This window comes from Acanthisitta chloris, unplaced genomic scaffold (genome assembly GCF_000695815.1).
Source record: "Acanthisitta chloris isolate BGI_N310 unplaced genomic scaffold, ASM69581v1 scaffold1125, whole genome shotgun sequence".
In the NCBI taxonomy this organism is placed as follows: domain Eukaryota; kingdom Metazoa; phylum Chordata; class Aves; order Passeriformes; family Acanthisittidae; genus Acanthisitta; species Acanthisitta chloris.
The window spans coordinates 1-22,242 of record NW_008674057.1 but is presented as its reverse complement, the minus strand read 5'-3'; the positions used below and the strand labels follow the sequence as shown (position 1 = coordinate 22,242).

General features: G+C 40.9%; 1 protein-coding gene across 1 annotated transcript in view; it reads left to right on the top strand.

The window, feature by feature from the left end:
- The window catches only part of LOC103802658 (alpha-1,3-mannosyl-glycoprotein 4-beta-N-acetylglucosaminyltransferase A), a gene marked incomplete at its 3' end in the record, with an annotated part of 29,354 nt that extends 7,678 nt beyond the window's left edge, over nt 1-21,676 (top strand). The window contains exons 3-9 of the mRNA XM_009075159.1: nt 8,353-8,399; nt 8,989-9,102; nt 9,703-9,778; nt 11,600-11,714; nt 20,303-20,433; nt 20,974-21,081; nt 21,483-21,676. Coding sequence (XP_009073407.1) covers nt 8,353-8,399; nt 8,989-9,102; nt 9,703-9,778; nt 11,600-11,714; nt 20,303-20,433; nt 20,974-21,081; nt 21,483-21,676 — 785 coding nt within the window. The remainder of the gene's footprint in view (nt 1-8,352; nt 8,400-8,988; nt 9,103-9,702; nt 9,779-11,599; nt 11,715-20,302; nt 20,434-20,973; nt 21,082-21,482) is intronic.
- Nucleotides 21,677-22,242: the final 566 nt, after the last annotated feature.

The following is a 22,242-nucleotide window of genomic DNA, read 5'->3' as shown; positions in this document are numbered from 1 at the left end:
ACATCTCCATATCATCAACCCTGTGCTCTGCACAAATGCTAAACGTTACCCCCATACTAGCCACTGGGAAGCAAGTTAGCTCTGCCCCAGTCAAAACCAGCACACATTTACAGTGAAGAAAATACATCTTAGACTTGTTCTAAATATATCACAAATTATTGTCTGTCCACTTCATTAATCAGAGACTGCACTTAGCACAGTCTTTTGTATAAACCGTAATCAGTGTGTGCTGGAAGGACTATAAGCCCTTGATTTGACCAAAAATATCAGAAAGACAAATCATTTCAGGAAAAATTGGAAGGCACTAGAGGTATGCAAAAGCATTTTGCTATTTCTGTGCACTGCTGATTACATCTGACTAGGTAATAATTGACCAGCCATTTGTTCTTGGAGCACTAAGCCACATGTGACACTGTTATTGTATATTGATTATTTAAATCTTACTCTGTTGTTTCATGTATATACAGTTCACTTAGGCTAGCAAAATTTGCATATCTTGATTATTTAACTGTCATCATATCATCTCTTTATGTAAACTGTGGCTGCCAAATGAAAAGATGTTGGTCTTCAAAAGTGTTTTCTCTGTGCTCCTTTTATCGAGGTGGGTTTTTTTTTTTTTTTTTTTTTTTTGCTTTGTTATTTCTTTGGAAAAGTTTCTGTACTGATTGGATCGGTGTGACACAAGCACCCAGTTAGGTACCACCCTGTGTGCTGGTATGAACAAAGCCTCAGCAAATTAGGCATTGGGTGCACATAGTGGGGCAAACCTTGCTGAACTTGTTTTCTAGGTATTAACATTGCAGTGCAGTATGTCAAACTTCCCCAGTAAAATAAACAGGCCTGAATTTTCACCTTTTCTTGTTCTGGGCCTGAATTATAGTTCTCTTTGATCAGCAGCTCTCTTGATAGAAAACAGAAGAGTATGTTGTCTGTCTTGCTCTGGATGTATTAGTGTCATCCCAGCTACAGAGATGTTCCATGCTTTCTGCTAATTGTTGAAGACTTGTGAGCATCCCTTCCTGGTGCTGCCCTGGAGAGTGTACTCCTTCCTAGTCCTTGAAAAATCAGACTGTGTATCTTAAGACCAGTAGATCTTTCTTACATGTATGTAATACATATATTTTTTTCTTTAAAAAATCAAATCTAGACAAAGCTTTTGTGTCAAAAGATGATACGTTGGCTTCACCAGTTAATATTAAAGGCCTACACAGATGGTAGCTTTTGTTTTGGACTTCTCACCCAAAGCTGTTCAGGATTAACACACCTTCTAGATAAACTGCCAGCTCTTGTGTCTGAAAGGGTAGCTTGACCTGTCAGTGGGAATTTGAGATATTAAGTTGTTATAGCAGTCCCTGCTTCTTTGACAGCTTTGGTACCCAGAGAGTACAGACTGCTGATACTGGGCACCAACACAGGATTTTATGTTAGTCACATCAGTGACTAGCAAAGCTTTTATATGGAATTAAACCAGCGATAAAAATCTTCCTTAGATCTAAGAAAAGAGCCTTGACAGGATTTGAAAACTTCAGTGTACCCGAGACAAATTTAGTACCTCAGCACAAAGATAAAATTCAAGATTGAGCTCTTTCCTCAAGCCCTAGACTTGAATGACTGAAATGCTTCTCTGAGATACTTTGAGATGCACCTGGGCCACAGCAGCTACCTGATGCTTTGGGTGAGGGAGCACCACTATTAATAGTCAGAGTTGGGTCTGATCTCTTTGGTGATGTCTAGTGTATTTGTGAGAGGGGAAGAAACAGCAATAATCCTTTTCCAGCTGCATTGGAGCAGGTCACTTCATACCTATATGATTGACTGTATTGACACTTTGAGTTTTGGACAGCACTATCCAGTTTTCCTATGGTGGTTTGCCTTGACAAAGGCCGAGGATAAATTCCTTCTGTCCTCCAAATAAAGAACACTCCTTAGAAGGATAATTTAGACTACACACAGCTGGATAAATTCCTTCTGTCCTCCAAATAATGAACACACCTTAGAAGGATACTTTAGACTACACACAGCAGCTGCCTGTCTTCTGGAAAACAAACCATCTAGACCACCTCAGCCATTTCCAGGCTCTCCCAAGGACAGCAGAAAGTTTCCTGTGTTGTAATGCTGCTTTCTTTCAGACTCGACAAACCAGGCTTGAGCTGCAATATGCACAAGACTAGAAGGAGGCTGTATGACACTAACATGACTGGCATCTGTTTTTGAATAGTCCCTTGGTGTTTTTTGCTCTTTCTGGCTTTCTTAGAAGCTAAACTCATTCTCTGATGTGGTGGGATGGTTCACAGCACAATCTGTATGGACATGTGGCTGCACAATCGAGGAGCTGATGTGCAGGGCACAAGGGTAAGGAGAAACCAGAGTATACTTGTATTCCTGCTACTGGTGCATCATGAAACCCTGTCCTGAACTGGTTTGGGTTAATCACAGAAAGGACTGGAGAGAGGAAGATATTCCTTGCCTGTGTGGCAGAGCAGGGACTTGCAGTAAGGGAGGGATGAAGTCATTAGCTCATGTAGGACACAGGCTGCACTCTGCTTATGTAACATTAGATGGCTGTGCTATGACACTATTCCCATTCCTAGGGTTTTTTTTTTGCTGTGCATCTTGTTCTCATGTTCCCTGCACTTAACTTGAACTTGCTGCTTCAGATTTGAAAGCAGACACTGTATTTCTGAATATGTTCTATTTCAGCTGCATTTCTTGAGCTCTAGAAGTTATTATTACCTTTTTCCACAGGCTTTATTTATATCCCTGCACTACTGCAACCACTGGAAGCCACTGCTGCACTTTTATTCCTTAGGGTTTTTTTCTTCACTGCATAAATATCCCGAAATAGGTCCAAATGCCACTTCAGGAGCTGCTTTTTCCTATGTACATTTGAATGCCCTGTACATAGGTAATTCTATTCATATGTACTTCACCATTTCAAGGCAAATAGATGCTTTCTTTGCCTTTTCTGGAGGCTGTATAATTTTGCATTGTTTGCTATTCCTTGAAATACATGGTAAAATTATCCCACTCCTATTCTACAGGGATGATGAAAGGATGGGGTATAACTGTGGCAATCAGTAAGCAGTGGAGTGACCACACTTTGCAGGTTACCATGCTTGTTCCCCGGTGATTTTTTGAAAGGTGGTCTTGAATAAGTTAAGATTTACTTCTAGTAGATTTAAGATTTAAGGTCTGGATAATCTGACAGTCTGGATAAACTACCAAGATGGTGAAAGGCCTCAGGGGCAAGACTTAGGAGGAGCAGCTGAGGTCACTTGGTTTGTTAAACTTAGAAGAGAGTCACAGTCTACAACTTCCTCAAGGAGCACAGTGGAGGGGGAGGTGGTGATCTCCTCTGGAGACCAGTGACAGAACACCTGGGAATGGTATGAAGCTACATCAGGGCAAGTTCAGACTGGACATTAGGAGAAGTTTCTTCACTGAGAAAGTGTACAGTCACTAGAACAGGCTTCCCAGGTCATGGCCTGTCAAGAGTTGAAGAAGCATCTGGGCAATGCCCTTAGTCAAATGGTTTAGTTTTATGGAATCTTGCAAGGGCAGGGAGTTGGTGTTCATGATCCTTTTGAGGCCTTTCTCACTTGAGATATTCTATGGTTGTGTTGGTTTTAATATGCATGTGCCACTTAAGACAGTAAATAGATGTTTGATCTTCAATGCCATAGATTTCCTTACGTTTTGAGAAATCATCCATCTTCTGGAACTGGGATTGTTTAGCCTTGAGAAGAGGCTCAGGGGTGACCTCCTGGCTCTCTGCAACTCCCTGACAGGTTGGAGAGAGGTGTGGGATGTGTGTCCTGCCAGGGCTGCAGGGAGAGGACTAGAGGGAATGGTCATGAGCTGGGACAGGGCAGAGGCAGATTAGATGTTAAGAGAAATGTTTTCCCTGTGAGGGTGTTCAGGCACTGGAATATTGCCCAGGGAGGTGGTGGAGTCACCATCCCTGGAGGTGTTTCAGAGGTGTCTGGATCTGACACTGGAGGATCTGGTTTAGGGTTTAGGGGTTGTAGCAGTGACAGGTTAATGGTTGGACTGGATGATCTTAGAGGGCTCCTCCAACCTTAATGATTCTATGATTCTGTAATTCTTGAAGGTACGAAGTCAATAGGGTTCAACAGTATGAAATGATTGATTTTTAAAATGAGGAATCTTGGGTTTGTGTGATGGTTGGCTAGCTGTTAATCAGAGCATTCTAACCTCTTGTTTTGTCTGCTGCCTAATACAGTCTGCTGCTTTGCTGTGCACAGGGTCACTTATAGCAATCAATAGAAAGATTGGGAAGTTCATCGCTGCTCTGGTTCTTTCTGTGCTTGTTATGAATAGGAATGTTTGTTCAGATAAACCTTAGAATAATTGCAAACTTGAAGCATGGCCTCAACCTGCACTAGGGCAAGATACTATAGAGAATTGTAGTACAGCATCATACAAAAACTGATGAAATTAAAAGACTTATTTTCCTCTGACAGTCTGAAACTTCAGTTTGTTCCGCAACAGACTCTGAGGGGTTTGTTTAAGGGAGATTCATCAGAGCACTCTGTATGCATTTCTCATCAAAATTGCTGATGCAAGGAGTTAAACCTTTGATGTAGCCATGCTCACAGGCTTAGGAAACTCCATAGATCTTGTGAGCTAAAACCTCTTCTTGCTCAAACTTTAGATAGGCTCAAGGGGATGCTGAGGAAGTACCTTGAAGATGAGTCTACTGAGGAATATTAAATGCACAAAATCACATCTATCCCAGGAGACAACCTGAGCTGAGGGTGGTTGGAGTGTGGATGATAGCAGGAGGGGTGTTGTGTGTGCCTGTCCTTGTCTTTGCTATGTATGTGTTTGTGGCTGCCTCTGCTGCAACAAGATGCTGTCCTGGGTCAGTCCTTGGTCTGGTGTGCATGGCTGAAGGAAGATATCTCACTCCAAGTGTTCTTGCTTCCTCTTGGAGGTCAGTAATATCATATGACTAGGAGGAAAGAACAGGCTGAAAGATGTGACCTGCTGATACTGAAATATCCACCCCTGCTTATGCCTTTCGTTAGGAAGTTCCCAGAGATTCCCTCAGCAGGATAAACTTGTTTCTAAGGCTTCATGTGATTCATTGATAAGATGCATCTTTGTGACTGGCACTGTTAACTGTTTGGGGCCTAACACAATTTCGTATTTAATGGCTTTAAGGGGATTTGTTCTTACAATCTTCCTTTGTCATGGGTCCAGAACTCCTGGGGATTATTTAATCTTCAGCTTTAAGAGTTTTACTAAGAAAAAATTCTCGTTTTGATAATGCCTTCTGATTTGGTAGATAAAAACATTCATAACTGTAGACTTTGATGTTGTGCTGCTTTGATTGGGATCACCGGTGACATTTCATTTCAGTAGCTGCACTCAGTGCTGATACCATGGAACAGGTTTTACCTGCTCATATCTGCTCCAAAGTCAACCAAATATCTACTAGGTAATCTTCACCGGAAGCCTAAAGAACAGCAACATTTTGTCTTTTGTGAGTGACTTCGTTTTATTCATCTGGATTTGTCTTGTCCTGTTTATGGTTCCTGAAGACTAAGAGTCCTGAGTCCTGCAGGTTGATAAGAGGACCTTATGTCTTATTTTGGCAAGTCAATAAATACTTTCTTCCTGGGGAGTAGATTTTGGTCAATAATAGATATTTTTTCCTGTTGCTCTTAAGTTGCTAACCAAATGAATTGATTCTGCTTGGAAGATCCTCAGATTTCATCTAGCTATTCCAGATCTCCTTCCACTGCTACCCTGCAAAGTCTTCTATATACTTAGATCTTCTCTTGGGTAGGGTCACAGCTTGATCAAATTTATTGCCTGTTCTCATACTTATTTCATGATGTTGTATGAAATAACTTAGAAGTGCCACTTTCCTGGGATGTGTCCACAGCAGGAAGGTGTTGGCAGAGATCCCACTTAGTGTTAGAGTGGGTAAGGAAAGGAGTTGGGTGTCTCTTGAGGTTCTGATGTGGAAAGAGGACAGCCAACCTGTTATAGTTCTGTGTTGAAATCCTGGTTCTGAATCTCAGATGTTGCTGGTAGATATAAATACAACTGCTTATTTAGAAATGATGGCAGAATACCAACTTTTTAATGCGCTTGGTCATATGAAAAGTGGCCTCAACTCTTTTAATCCCCATGTTCTTTTCCATTCTAAAAGTGGCATCTCCTTGTGCACCACCCTGATGTAGTGATTCAGGAGGAAAGCAACCAGCAGTGCTGTTTGCTGGGTCTAGTGTTCATTCAGTGCAGCTAGGCCAGACCTTTTTGACTTTGTGTGAGAGCAACCCAGAGCACAGTGTGAGGTTGGAAGACTACAGACTGCATCTTTTTATTGTGAAGCTGTTGTGGTTGCAGCTCTGACTGGGAAACTGCCAATCTTTGTGGGAAGGACACAAACAAATATAGGGAAGTAGGGAAAAAACCTCCTATTCCAGACTTGAATTTTATTTTTTCCCGGATGGTGATGCTTCCTCTGTGTGTAAGGTTTTAGAAGCAGTAGCAAGTCCTTCATGGTTGTCTGCAAACTAGGTCACAACGGTGGTCACTCTAAGGAGACTGAGGCACAGACTTGTGATTATGTACATGATTCCAGTTGGCATGAAGCTGGGCATTTATTTTTGTCTCTGGAATACGGTGTAGAAAATAGCTGTTTCTGCTTTGTGTGTGTATGTAGATATATTTATACATAAATCTTGTATTTTTCTGAGCAGTTACAGTGTGGGCTCTTTAACAAGTACTGGAGTTATTAATGCTGGTAATTGAAGCTTAGCATGCCAACTGGAAATTCAAATTTTTGCCTTTTTTGTATGCTGACTAAACTGCAATTTCTGTGTGTTTAATCTTCAAAAGGTTTTTTAAAAAAAGGGAAGAAGATATGCTTCATTTCAAGCTGGATATAGTAACATTATTTTTAGGTAGTCACTAGGTCACTGATTTGCAACTGTTATACACAACAGAGAAAGTTCTGTCTTTAACTCCATTCCATTAATTAAATGTGTGTGAACAATCCCTGTATGTATTTAAACACTTGGTGATCTATCAAGGTCCATATGGACTTGTCATTCTCCTCATGTGGAACTCACTGCAAGTTTTAAATTGTGAATATCTTATCTACTTATTAGAACTTCTGCCCAGCACTAGGCATAGCACTTATGAAGGAAATCTGTGTGAAAAAATATCACAAATGCTTTCTACTCCCATGTTCTTAGAACTTGCTTTGGGGAGAAACTCACTGTTGTTGTCCTTTTAGGACAGTGTGTGAAACTGGTACTATGTTGGATTTCATAAAAATAAATCTTTAAAAATAGAAGTGGTGATTTTTAAGATCAAAGGGTAAGCACCTTTATCAAACAAGATTAGCAGTTCTGTAGAAATGCTAGGGAGGGACTTATCCTCTGTCTATAATCCTTTAATGATAACCCGTGTTACAAAATCATCAGAAAAACCAAGAACTGCTCCTTTGTTTGCAGCATTTCAAAGCAGCTCTTTCTCCAGAATCCTCAGGAGCCACCAGAATCTGGCTTGATTTATAGACTGCACATTTTCCTTTCAAAAACATAAATAGTATGTCGAATTATTAGGCTCATAAGTGTAACCATGATCAGAGTTTCATCACATTTATGAGTTCAGAAACTCTCTTTACCTGGATTGCATGTGTACAGCCAGCTTGAATAATTGTCCAGTCCTGTTAAGTAAGATGATCTAGACTTTTCCAGGATGTCACAATTTCTATTTTAACCAATATGTAATTTCTAGAGTCATTGCATCTTTAAGAGCTGAGTGACTGGTAGGATTGGTAGTCCCTCAAGCTGAGTCTCTGATGCAGAAAAGCAACCCCAGTCAGGAGGACAATATGTTCACTGATGTCTGTGTTGGGACATTTGCTTTCCATGTAAAGTTTGGGAGATGCACTTTTGAAAGAAGAATATGTGTGTGTTCAGTGCACTATTTTCCAGAAAGCTTTTCTTGGTAATATTTTCTTATCTATTATTATTATCATATAGCAATAATATGAAGCTTTTCCTGCACAAACGCTCAGTGATCATTTCATCATTAAGAGTATGAGAGTTTTATTCAATATATTTATATCAACAACTCTTAAGTGCACGTGTGGTAAATATTATTCCCCTCTGTTTAAAAAAAAAGTTTATTCTGATAAAACATAGTTACATGTGTGTTGTATATTAATCCAGTGTCTTGCACACCAGAAGTGAGTTTCAGGGGCAACTACCTGCAGTGTTTATTTTACTTGGTTGTTTTAAAAAGTAGCTCCATAACTGTTTGTTAACTATTCTGTTTGGTTTTTCTGTTTGTGTTTTTTTCCAGACTGATCTTGATTATGTAAACGGTGTCGTTGCAAGCCTGGAAAAAGAGTAAGTTGTCGCTTCAATGGGGGATTTCTTAGCTTATTGGTGGGTTTGCTTTTTGATTTTCCTTAAACCAGGTTGAGATAAGTAAAAAACCAAAATATCCTGGAAGTAGGAGATGATGCCTTTTTGTTTCTTGGGCCTGTGGGCTTTTGAGTAAGAAGGTAGTAGATAACAAATTAAGAGGCAGTGATTCAATCAGTTAAATTGTAAAACAATAAGTGGGATTAAATTAGTTGGTGCAACATAAACAGATGGGATTGTTTTAACATGGATGGGAATCTGTGGCATCTGTGTTAGGGCCTCGTGTTCCATATGTTCAGAGAGAGCTATAGGAAAAGATCACTGGATTGTGCAAAAAGAAAGGCAAAATAAATGTTTAGTTAGATTCTGAGTGGTGAGAGTAGTGCTCTGAAGGAGATGTTAAGGAATCCAGTACTTTTTTATATATTTCTTTATATGCTACTTTGATTTTACATGCCTTGTTGGAGTCAGTCGTGGTAACCAGACACAGTAAGTGTAGCAGCAGAAAATGAGCAGGAGGTCTACAAAGCTCAGAATCTCTCAGGTGACTTCAGGATGTTTCTATTGACAGGTTTTCTACTGAGATCAATTCTGGCTTGGTGGAAGTGATAGCCCCTCCTGCCACTTACTATCCTGACTTGTCCAACTTGAAAGAGACGTTTGGAGACTCCAAAGAGAGAGTGAGGTTAGTTTATTTCCCAGATTTTTCCCATCTCCTCCCACACCCACACTTTTGTTGTTTCTGAAATGGCAAGTGGGATGTGGATTCTTGAAATGCTTTCTTCCAGTAATTCTTGCAAGTGTGGGGACGTTAGAAGGATCTGTGAATCCATTTGGTTCCTAGCTGTTCTGTGCATGAGCAGAGCCTGTGCTTGGTTGATTGCATTTAGTGTTAAATTTTGGGATAAAAACTGAGACTTGAAGTATTTTATTCCTGTATGTAGACTCTTTTGTTTGCTGTTTTTCTTCCTGAAATACAATGTAGAACCAAGTAGTTCCTGAGAAGTTACTGTTAAAATGCACATGTGTTTTTGGTGAAATGTCAGGTAGTTTGCACAAAATCAGATTCAAGTTAAGCCAGTTTTGTGTCTCTATTAAAGCACAAGGTGAAAGCTTTGTGCCTTTTTTTCAGACAGAGGATTTCCTGAGGGAACAGTGCCCAAAGCAGCTGTCCTAACATTTCACTAATATGCCTCATTCTTCATAGTGAGATTTACTCTACATTGCCAGTGTGTATTGAAATAACCTTTTTTTCATAAACCTTAAGCTTTTCATTTCATTTCAGATGGAGAACAAAACAAAACTTGGATTATTGTTTTCTTATGATGTATGCCCAGAAAAAGGGAGTTTATTACATCCAGGTAAACCTACCTTCTTTATTTTGAGACAAGTTTTCAAATTAGTCCACAGAACTGATGCTATTGGAAACATCAGAGAGACCTGTAGAGAACAGAGAGAACTTGTCCCATAATGGAAGGAGAGCACTGGGCATGGTGCTTGGGGTGTATGAGGAGGTAATTTGTGGAGGACACTGTCTCTGGAGTAGAAAGTAATTTCTCCTATGTGACTTATCTGAAGATGCTTAGTAAAAGAAGGGAAGGAATGCAAACAGCTTAACTACTGTTTTTATCTCCAAATGAATTATTGTTGTGCTGCCAGGAGAGAACACGCCAGCATAGTTTTGTGTGGAAATCAAGCTGAAGTCCATTTTTACTTTCTTTTGAAGGCAAATGCAGTGTCACTTTAATTTGACTGTTGTGTATAGGGAAGTTTTCTTTTTTAAAGAGGTTTCCAAGAACAGAGTTAAGAAATTCTTTAATTTAGCTCAGAATTGTTCCCACCATGTGTTGCTCCTTTGAAGTAGACACCTTACCTACAGATATTGCAGATTTAGTGAGTAGCTGCACTAATGATGTTTAGAATTTGTGACTGTCCTTCAGTATAAAGTCCCACAGATCTCATGCTGACTCCTCACTTTCTGAGAGCTGTGGGAATCTCAGCTCCCTTGGCAGCTCCACAGCCAATAACATGAGACAGTCTTGTTTGATAGCGAGAAGTTGCATGAATGTTAATGCCAGCACAAGGGGGAGGGCTTGAATGCACTGAGAGAAAGGGCAGGATTTGCAGGATCCTTAAGGTAATGACCTGCACTTATTGTGAATGAAAGGGATTGTGTAGCATCCCATCTTGGCAGTTCTGCTGCCTGGACTAGGTGGGAGGTTTGGACTATGCACCTGTGCTTTGTTGGACAGCTCAGGCCAGGAGAAATGAACTGCTCTGCTGTAGACAGTGTGTCCCTTAGCTTCTTGTCTCAGAGGAGAAACTCTCCAGTGCTGATAGGTTTGTAAGTAAGCAGAGTCACATTTGTGTGCAAATAATACAGATATTCTGCTTGTTCTACTGATGGTGTCCCTTGGGCTAACATCATCTCATGGATGAGTTTTCTCTGATGGGAGAAAGTGGAAGAGCAGTGCTCTAAGGTGATAAGTTGAGATGTGCTGCATCCAAAGGAGACAACAAAGATGGTGAAGGGCCTTGAGGGGAAGCCACAGGAGGAGTGGCTGAGGCACTTGGGCTGTTCAGCTGGAGAAGAGGAGACTGAGGACAGAGCTCATCACTGGATACAACTTCCTCACAAAAGGAAGTGCAGGGACAGCTCTGACCTCTTCTCTCTGGGGCCAGGGACAGGACCCAGGGAATGGGCTGAAGTTGTGTCAGGGGAGGGTTAGGCTGGAGATTAGCAACTGGTTCTTCCCCCAGAGGTGTTTGGGCACTGAACAGCTCCCAGGGCAGTGTCACAGCCCCAAGGCTGACAGAGCTCCAGAGGTGTTTGGCCAATGCTCTCAGCACAGTGTGATTGTCAGGGATGTTTGTGCAGGGTCAGGAGTTGGACTGGATGATCCTCAAGGGTCCCTTCCAACTCTGATCATTCTGTGACTCTGATTCTGTGGTTCTTACTACAGGAGGAGTCTGGATTAGTTCTCCACAGAGAGACTGAGCCCTACAATAGTTATTCCACCCGGTGGCATCTATGTTTTATATCAGTGCTAGCATTAAAAATATATGGCTATGGGTTGGCAATATATCTTAAATCAGTATTTCCTAGCTGTCCTCCTTTTCCTGTTGCTTTGGTGCTTTTTTTTTTTTAAATTTATGTTGATATCCCTGCTGCCTTCCTCTAGCTTGAAGATGACATCGTTGTCAAGCAGAATTATTTCAGCACAATAAAGAATTTTGCACTCCAGCTCGCTTCTGAAGATTGGATGATTCTGGAATTTTCTCAGCTGGGTTTCATTGGTAAGAAAATGTTCACTTTCGTAGTTTGAAAGAGCACATTTTTTTCCTCAGACTGTGAATTAATATTGATCTGACTTCAAAGTTATCTTCTTTGCACTGGAAATAGACCAAGAAGTAGAAATTCATTCCCTTTTTTTAGGAACCTTGTTTAACTCATGGTTGGGTTTTTTTGCCCCTCATTTGTTACATATACATTTGTCTGACTGAGGCATTCTCAAGCCATTGGTAAAGGGCATTTTTATAACCAAAAGTTAATTAATTTATAAAAATACAGTGGAACTGCAAGGCATGACTTGATTTAGCTGCTGTTAAAACAAAAATGTAATTAAAACACGACTGACTGGAGAAGCAAAACATGAAAACTAACTCCACCTAAAATAACATTGCTGGTGCTTATGCCAATATTTCCAAGAATCAGCAGGACTCAGTTTGTCTTTCTTGCAGAGCCTGTTCTATCTCCCCCTTTCTACTTCATCAAGGAGAAGTTATGACTGTTCCTTCTCATGTGTAGTTAGAGTAATTTGCAGTGAGCAAAGTGAGAGAAGTTAAAGCAGGATCTGGGGTTGTTGTGGATTGACTGCCAGGGTGCTGTGGAAATTGCTTTGTGGTTCTTTGCTCTTACACTAATACTTTTTTTTTATTGAGAGATACTAGACTTAAAAGAAAAGCAGTGAAAGAGACATTTTGAAGAGATTTTGTAAATCTAAAGGTTATTTCATGGCAGTGATGTGTCGTGATCTTTCTGAAAGAGAGAAGCTGGAGATGTGCAAGGAGGAATCAAAAGCTGAGTCAGACTTTGGAGATTCCTGTGGTCAACACAAATCATTCCAAAACGAAGCTTGTCAATTTAGTTCAGAACAGAAAGAAAATCCTACATGGTTAAACAGAAGTGCAGCCCTGAGTTCTGTCATTCTCTTGGAAATTCTTGTTGTGCTTTTTACTTTGAATCTGCTTTGCAGAGAAAGGCTTAATTTTGAGCTCAGTGTCCCATAATGGTCGTACTGAGAACTGAGAGTGTTGGCATTATGTGAGTAAGTACTGTGCTGTTTCCAGCTCAGCGTCAGGTGTGCTGCTGAGGCAATAGTTCTCTGACTTTCAGGGTCTCAGAGGTTCCTGGAGGAGAAAGGAAAACAGTCATTATCTCCTAAACATGCTGTGTTGGGGTACAGAATGTTACTTTGTCCATTCGATTGCCAGGCTAACCTGCAGAAACAATGGAGAGGAGGAAGGAAACAGGCAGAGCCAAGTCTGCTTACTTACCTGGCCACCACATAACTAATCCACTTGGTTGCCTTGGGCTCCCATCACTGTTGCTGAAATAATTCTAGGACTCTTTCTGTGGCCTCAAAGATGGGAGAAATAGAAAATGGAGCTGCCTAGCATAGAGAAAAAAGAGTTTAAATAATTTACTGAAGATTTTGCCCTGAACAGACTTGTCTCTTGGCTTAGGGAGCCCCTTGCAACATTCTGTTCATGTGTCAGCAGAGACTGGTTGTACACCAGCATCTGATCAGACTTTGTTTCTACTTTTGGACAGTTAAACACTAACCCCAGCTAAGCCCATGATTTGAGGTTTAGCTCCAGTCCCAGTTGCACTTTCAAGGTAAATTCTGTATGAAGTTCGTGGCCTATAGGAGTAATTGACATTTATTCTACATTTGCTGGGTTTAGTAGTAGAGTGTACTTGCTTAAAACTGCCATTTTGTAAGACTGACGTGTCAAAATGTGCATAAACCCAACTTGCAGTTTAGGACATGCACAGTTGTATTTCAGATCACTTATTCACTTAATATCCACATATTCCATGCCCCTTTCTGTTCTCAATGCTTCTGCAGAGGGCACAGAGTCTAAGCCAGAAAGGGTAGGTAGGTACTTCTTAATACTGAGATTTGGCTTGATCAAATGCACAACTGTTTGAAAGTATCTTGGTTTTCTATACTATCTATATACTTTTGGTCAGTGTGCTCTGAAAATAGCTGGAGTTAAATTTAGTTGTTAGCTCCTGCTGTTTGCATCCCTGTTCTTTGTCCCTTGTATCATATTCGTTTGCCTCCTTTTAATTAGATTATAGCAGGAGAATTTCAGATGCATTTAACTATGGCTACATATCTTAGTGTTGCTTTTCTACCTAGAAAATTAAATTAGGGTTTTTTGCTCCTTATGTTGCTTTTAAGTTTTGAGAGAAAATTAGTATTCATGGAAGCAACTAGAACTTGTGGTTTGGAGACACATTGGTGTGCTATAACCAGATACTGCATGGAAATTTTATGCATGTAATGTAGATTTGCCTCATCTCTGCTATCCCTTTATGGATTTTGATGCAGACTGATAGTATGGTAATTTGGTAATGCAGATTGCTATGGGCAAGAGCAAAAGTAGTTGTCTGTGTAACTGGGGATGAGTTTTATGCATCGATGTCCAAGACAGAATGTAGAGCACTGAATTCGTAGAATCACAGAGTGGTTTGGGTTGGAAGGGACCTGAAAAGTCACCTAATTCTGACCCCCCTGCCCTGGGCAGCAGGGACACCTTCCACTAGAGCAGGTTGCTCAGAGCTCCATCCAACCTGACCTTCCAGGGATGTGGCATCTGCAGCTTCTCCAGGCAACTATTGCCTGGATGCTACTGATTTAGAAATAATCTCTGAAAAAGAGAGGTGTGGCTGAATCACTGTAAGCTTTTGGAAACCTAGATCAGCTTGCAAGTTTGCTAGGTAAAAATGTTGTGGGTTTATTTATTTTTTTTTTGTCATAGTGTATTTCTGTACTGAAAATCTAATTTATGCAAGTGCTACATGAGGAAGTGGCAAATGTAGCTATTTAGGCTGACAGGAGGATTATAGAATTCTGTCACCTCTGCCACAGAGCAGACGTTGCTTCCTTTGGTTCTTTTTTAATACTGAAAGCTTAGTCTTAAGTGCTGTCAAGTATCTAATAAATAATGGGTGAGATGTGTGCTGTTTCCCTAAGAAGCTCTGTGGAAGGAGATGCATCTTCTGCTCTCCTGGATTCTGGTTTGCACTGTGGTCCCTGGGACACGACGTAGGAAACTCCTACTAGCTTTTTACAGGAAATATTGATTTCTCTTCCAGCTGCTGAAATGTTTTCCAGAGGAACTGCAATACTCTGCTCTGTAGCTGTAATGCCAACTGTCACAAACATTTAATGCAGTGGTCTGAAATCAGTTCTTTGCTTGTCTTACACAGTTCCTCTGAGTCTTACTGTGCCCTGATGTTTTAAGGCCTTTTGTTCTGATTATTTTAAGTTGTTCTGATTACAGTTTTGCTCAAGCTGTGCACAGAGTTGAAGTTTGGGGAAGAGTAGATCAAGTCAAACATTTGAGCTTTAAATAACTTCAAAGAGGTTCTGGTTTTAATGCCAGTAATTTGCATGTCATTAACAGGGAAAGCATTGAAAACATCAACCATAGAATATGTGCTAGCAGGTGAAAAATTATTGTTGGGGTAGACTCAATACCTTTAATGATGCTTATGTGGAAGAATGAAAATGAAGGATTTAGATATTTGCAGTTCAGAAAACTGTAGAAAACAAAGTGTTTCATTTCACGTGTGGCTTGTACTTGCCAACGAAGTACTGAGAGGGCCAGAATAGTTCACTAAGGGTGGCATTGAAATGGGCTGAAAAACAGAGAGAAGTCTTGGCAAGGCACAATAAACAGCATGAAGTGTTCCACAATTAATTTTTTTCAGTCCTGACTCTCACTTTTATCAATAGAGTTAAATAATATGGAGAAAGTCTTCTACATTTTGTAAATCTTTAGGGGCTTATGGAGCAAGATTTGACCTTTGAGTGTTAATTCTTTTGGATTTTGAAGTTTCTTTCCAATGGTAGGTGATCTGTACCAGAAACCTGAAATTTTGTCTGCTGAGTCCCCTGGATTTATGTCTGTTATCCTGTACTGTACCAAGTGCATGAACACAGAGCAAGATGAGACATCATTTCTTTAACATTGTCTTTGGTCTGAGCCAGTGCCTATTGACTGCAGATCTTAGTTCTCCTTGGCTTGATGATTGCATGTTGGGGATGGCCAGTGGGCACTCTGTAGGCTGGATTGGGATAACATCTCAGTGGCTCTGTGGTTCACAGCACTTTCCTTGCCTGCTGCTGCATGGGAGGCTGAAGGACCTTGGCTCTGAGCTATGTTCTTGGGCTGTGGCTATGCCCTAGGAAAGCCAGGCTGCTGCTGCTACTCCTGCTTAGGAGAGACTAGGCAAAGGATTGGCTGATCTGGGTGTAGAGGGGCTGGAGTATCAGATCTGTGGAGCAGGAGTTGTACTCCTCTGTCTTACATCACAAGGAGTAGCTGTGGACAGTTGGGTCCAGAGCTCTGAAGACCTGTTCTACCAGAGGCTTCACTGCAGAGACCTGTTTTGGAGCTGGTGCAGGAAGAGAGTTATGGTGGATAAAAATGGGACATGGATCCATGGCAGAACTGCTGTGCTGGTGGTGTCCTGAGACAGAAATGACAGGTGAGGGATGTGGGGTAACACACAAGGACAAAGGGCTGGGGCAGAGCTCTGCTGGGTGTGGAAGGTGGTGACAGCATTTAGGAAAGTGGAGCTTGGATGTCTGTCCTTGATTGCTGAAGGAAGACAAGGGCTTGTTTCAGGAGCAGAGTGTTGCCTGTTCATCTTGACTCCAGGTGCAGGTACAACCAGCTGATGCTTACTTGGCTTATTTCTGCCTACTTGCAGTTGGATGTATGAGGGTGGGTTTTGTTTGGTGAGTTTTGTTGGTTGGTTTGGTTTTGTGGTTTGTTTTTTCCCCTCCTTTTACCCCTGATATGTCCTGAGACATCATCACAGTCACTAGATTATTGCCAAGTCTGGGTTGGTTGACTACATGGTGCACAGTGCTGTGCCAGCCTAGAGGAAAGTGCCTCTGGGTCTACACAAGCTTGCTATGTGGGAGTAAATAATTTGCTGGTATCCTGTTTCTAATTTAGGTAAAATTAGGATAAATTAGGGAAAAGAGTAAATTCCTACTCTTACCTTCAGTCTTGTTCCCACCTTCTTTAATTATAGGTGAGGATCCTGTAACTTAACACTCAGTTTTAAGTGACATGGTCTGTGAGTGTCTTTTCACTGTAGATGACAACTAAAGAGTGTAATCCTTGTGCTGTCCAGAAGATGAGCTAGTCAAAGGAAAAAAAAAGTCAGTGTGGTTCCTTTGCTCTGTCCTTGGGTAGAAGAAAAGGATTCTAGAGCAGCATGACTGTGTCTGTACATCCTAGAAGAGGAGAAACTCTCTTCATTCTGCTTGCATTGAGGTTGGAGCAATAATGTAGAGATGTTTTTCTCTTCTGAGTCACATAGTATTGTGCATCTCTCTGACATGACATGGAAAGGTCTACTTCCCATGGCAGCAGATGTGACTGACAGACTGCCTCAACATGTGTCATCTAGAAATGAGAGTGTCAGTCCCAGAAACATCCCAAAAACATCTGATCAGTCCCATTTTTCAGCTGCTGTTTGATTAGGGTTCATCATATTTTTCTCTTCTCCTGCCCTATGCCATTGAAAACAGTAGGCAGAGATGAATCACCAGGAAAATTAGGAGCCTGTTTAGTTGGAAATGTGACAAGCTGAAAGCTGTTATTCTGCATGAATATTTTAAACAACATTGTGCAAATCATATGATTGTTTCCTACCCCTTTTAAAATATTTGCTTCCACAAATAATGTTAAACAATATGACAATATAGTGTGTAAATAGTAATAATATACTGATAAATATCATAACTTCTTGTTTCTTGTTTTTTAAAGCTTTGCAATTGTCCCTAGTCTAGTAGGATTTCTTCCTTGTTTAGTGGGAGCTGCAAATTTTAGTTCCAGAGTATTTTCAAGTGGAGATACTTATTAGAGGACCTTGTTGCAACAACCACTTCCAAGTGATATCAATGGGTTTGCTTTGTAAACAGCCAAATTAAAGGTTTCTGGAAGTGACAGCTTTGATTTAGCAATGTCAGGTCAGTTGATGTTTTACCATGTTTACTTTTCCACTTGTGTGAATGCTCTAATGTAGCATCAGTCCAACGGATGAAATAATTGGCACTTTTGTCAGATGCTTCCTCGTGTTTGTTGTGCTGCAACAAGATGTAGCCTTACTCAGACTCCTCCAAACTCAGCTCAGAATTCCATAATAAGTCTTCCTTCTTTGGCTGTATGCTTATCCAGTTTCATGCAAGTCATAATAGAAATGAGATTGCATCAGACCTGTTTTCTGCAGAGGGCAAGGCCCTTTAGGTGATCTCCTAAGTATGTGTCCCTTTTTTTGGAGAAAATAAAGGATCTTACTGTTTGAGGTCCAGGCATTCTCAAAGCAGATCTTGGTATGTAAAGGTCTGATACTTGGTAGTGTCAGAGCACACCCAGCTTTGAAGCTTTCCCCTGAAAACATGCATGTAAGCCTGACAGTCCATAGCTACTCTGAGGTGCTGTTTAATGTGCCAGGCTCAGGCACCTGTTTCTGTAGAGAAATTTTCCATCCTTGTTACAATAGGGATTTGAACTGTCAGCTCCTTGTGCTGCCTTGTGATAATCTTCTATGAATTACAGACTTAGGGGAGGCCCAAGTAGAAGCAGAAGTATCTGAATGTTTGGCTCTTAATCATAGTCCACATGCACATTCACAGTGGAAACATATGTGCCTAATCACTGAAGACTAGATAAGGTTTTACCTTTAGTGCATCTAGTAGTAAGTGTTGTTTCAGGGTGATAATTCAGGTATATCCTCTCTTCTGTTTATGTAAATGGGAACATCTTCCTTAATCACAGGATTAGTTGGGTTGGAAGGGACCACAATGGGTCATTGGTCCAACCTCCCTACTCCAGCAGGGCCACCCTAGAGCACATGGCTCAGGGTTGTGTCCAGATGGGTCTGGAATATCTTCAGTGAGGAGAATCCACAACCTCTCTGGGCAATCTGTTCAGTGCTCAGTGACTGCACAGGAAAGAAGTTCTTCCTTATATTCAGGTGAAACTTCCTGTGCATCAGTTTGTGCTGTTCCTTCTTGTTTTATTGGTTTCTACTACCTTAATGGCTAGGTGAGGTAGACTGTTTGCACCATTTCTTCATTTTCACTCAGCCACCAGCTCCAGTAGAGTGCTGCACTGCTGATAGCTTGTAAGCTTCATATAAAATGCTGTTCCCTATTTGCTTGTCATCCAGAGTAGCCTATATGGCTCCTTAGTGGCCTTTCCAAATAATTTTGTTCTCTTGTAGATGAGAACAAAATCCCATTTTCTGAGGAGCGTGAGAAGTGTTTTTGCCACCTCAGAGGGGAACCTGTTCTTAATGTTTATTCCAGCTGTTTTTCCTAAGAGTAGGAGAAAATATTAGACCCTCTACCACTTGCATAACTTATTTAGAAAGCCTCTGAAGGCCTCCTCACAAGTGGAAAAAAAAACCCCGAACATTTCTCATGCCTGAGTGCTGTGTGCTAGTGTGTTGTACAGGACTCCCAAGTGTGGAGAGACAGAAGATACTGGAGAAGATCTCCTGTTGGACTGATCCACTCATGCACACATGCCCCAGGAGCCCATCCCTGTTTAATCCAGCACCATCTGCAGAACTGAGTAACTTCAGCCAGTGTCTTCCTAAGAGATTTATTGTTATGTAAGGACTTTCTCCCTTTGCCTTCTCCCATGTAGCCTAGCAAAGCAGGGGCAGATTTCATCTGCAAACCTGGGGATGTTTTCTGAATCAGCCTTCAAATCTGGAACTGCCTTTGGGTTTTTAGCTGGCAAGTGGTCATAGAACCATTTTGGTTGGAAAAGACCTCTCAGATCATTAACCCAACACTGCCAAATCCACCACTAAACCATGGCCCTAAGTGCCACATCTGTGTGTCTTTTAAATACCTCCAGGGATGGTGACTCAAGCATTCTCCTCACGTTGATGGTACCTAGACTTTCTTCATCAACAGTAAATTTCCTTCTTCTGCAGAGACCTCCTTTGAGCCTCACAGGCTGCAGTGTGCCCAAGGATCCTGTAGCACAGTGCCACCCAGAAGTCCTGCTGGTGGCCTGTGTGCTTCAGAAAAAAATCTGCTTGCTCTGGGATGTCTCTTTTATTGTCTCTGGATATGTTCTAGTAGCTTCTTTCTTGTGCTTTGATTTCCTGCACAGGAGGATCTGAAGTTAGTGGTAGGTGTTCCAGCTCTAGTTTTTGTACCTGCAGAAGCTGAAATGTGTGACTGGGCAAGAGCTCCTTGTCTCAGATGCTTGGAGGTTACAGGTGACATGGAGAATATTAGACAAACCCATAACTCTTCTTTCTCTGTTTTTGCAAATTCACAACTTCTGTTCTCAAGGAGATTCTGTTGTAGTATACATTGAATATACATTGAATATTTTGATTTCACTGACATATGTTAAAAGGCCTTGTTCAAATAGTTGTTTTATTTAGTTGGAAGGTATGGAACTTTTAATAACATTGAGATTTTAAGTTGTTCCTTGCTAACATTTTGTGTCTTGGCACAAATTTATCATCTGTTCTCTCACTGATTTCAAAAGACAATGTTATCTTTAATCTAAAGTAACTCCAGTTATTCTTCATGTCATCACAGGTAAAATGTTCCAGTCTCCAGATATCACTCTTATTGTAGAGTTCATATTTATGTTTTATAAGGAGAAACCTATCGATTGGCTCCTGGACCATATCCTCTGGGTGAAAGTGTGTAACCCTGAGAAAGATGCTGTAAGTTTGGTTTTATTATAAAGCTTCTAAAATGTTCTCATGATGGTGAATGAGTTGGTTTTCATGAGCTGGAAGCACTGGCATAGTGCATTTCATGTTCTGGAAGAGTCTTTCTTCCTGCCAAGCTTTTTATCTCAAAAGCACAGTTCTCAGGGGCAGTTCTGTTACTGTTTCAGATTTGGGAAATGGGTGCAGTAGGACGAAAAGCAAAAGTCTAGTTAGTTTCTGTGTGCAGCAGTTCTAAAATAAACTCATTCATGTAACCCACACTGAGGCTCTGCAGAATGTCACTGCTTGGGTAGCAGTCTCAGAGAGGGTTCCAAACAGGGAATAAACTTTGGTCCCTGATCCCTCAAGCAGCACCTTTGCTGAAAGACTGAATAAACAGGTGCTGTGCAAGAACCTGGAACAGAATTATGTTTGCACAGCAGTCGTGATGGATTTCTGGAATGAAAACAAGAACGACTGGATGAATAGGGCTGTGCTCTTACCTTGTGTTGGTTTTCACTAAGGTGATTTATTTTCCCCTCCCCATTTCAGAAACATTGTGACCGACAGAAGTCTAACCTGCGGATCCGCTTCAGGCCATCCCTCTTCCAGCACGTTGGACTCCACTCCTCTCTGGCAGGGAAGATCCAGAAACTCACAGTTAGTAGCCAATACCTTCCTTCTTTTCCAGAGCAGCCTGATTAAATAAAATGCTTTGTACTGATGGAGAAAAGAGGCATTTTCTGGTTTTCTGGTGTTTTCCATCATGGTGTATATTGCTGCGTTTGGAATGAAATCTGATGTAAAGTGGTTGCTGTCAAGTATAAGAAATGCTATTTATGTGGATCTTATTGATGTGAGTTTTTCCCTAGGGAATATTTTTTCTCATTTTTTTTAACTTCAATGTTCATCTTATTAATCAGTACAAGACTTGATGCTCCCAAAATGAGTAATGCATTTCTTTTCCATTTATGTTTCTGTTTGAAGTGTAACTGCTTGGAAAAAGAACATAATAAACCAACTTATCTGACCAGCATGGTGTTTGTTTGTCTTTCAATTAGGATAAAGACTTCCTGAAACCATTACTGCATAAAATCCACGTGAATCCTCCTGCAGAGGTTTCGACATCTTTAAAAGTCTACCAGGGGCACACGCTAGAAAAAACCTACGTAGGGGAAGATTTTTTCTGGGCTGTCACACCAGTTGCTGGAGATTATATTCTCTTTAAATTTGACAAGCCAGTCAACGTAGAAAGGTTAGTAATTATTTGCCTTTGCTCTCAGATATGATGTTACTTGTGCCAAGGATGCCTGAAGATTGAATTTGGGGCTGTCATTACAACCTACAGTGAAATGATGTAGGACCTTTGGAGTTCAGCTGAAACTATGATCATTAGTGTCTTCCCTCTAATTTTTTTTGCTATGGTAAATTTTGCCTTGCTTTTAGAAGTATTTTTTTTCTTTTAATATGGTGCCTTTTTGATAAATGCAATTCAAACCCAGTGCTTCCCTGACACTTTCTAAGAGCAGAACAGAAGCCAGTTTAGTTCTGTTTGTGTTTGCTTGGTGTGCTTCTAATTACAGAGCAATTGTTCAGCATGGTATGTGGCACAGTATGTTGTGCCCTGTGGCCTTGGGCCCTTGGTTGTCCAGATCAGAAGTCTTGCTGGAGCATATCATGATGTTCCCAGACTTGAAAGCTGGAAACTCTGAAGGGTAATGGTTTTTAGATGTAGCTTTAGGGCTTGGAAAAAAGTCACTGTGGTAAGACTCCCAAGTTGACCTATTTAAAAAACATTAAAATTTAACTAAAAAAAAAAAA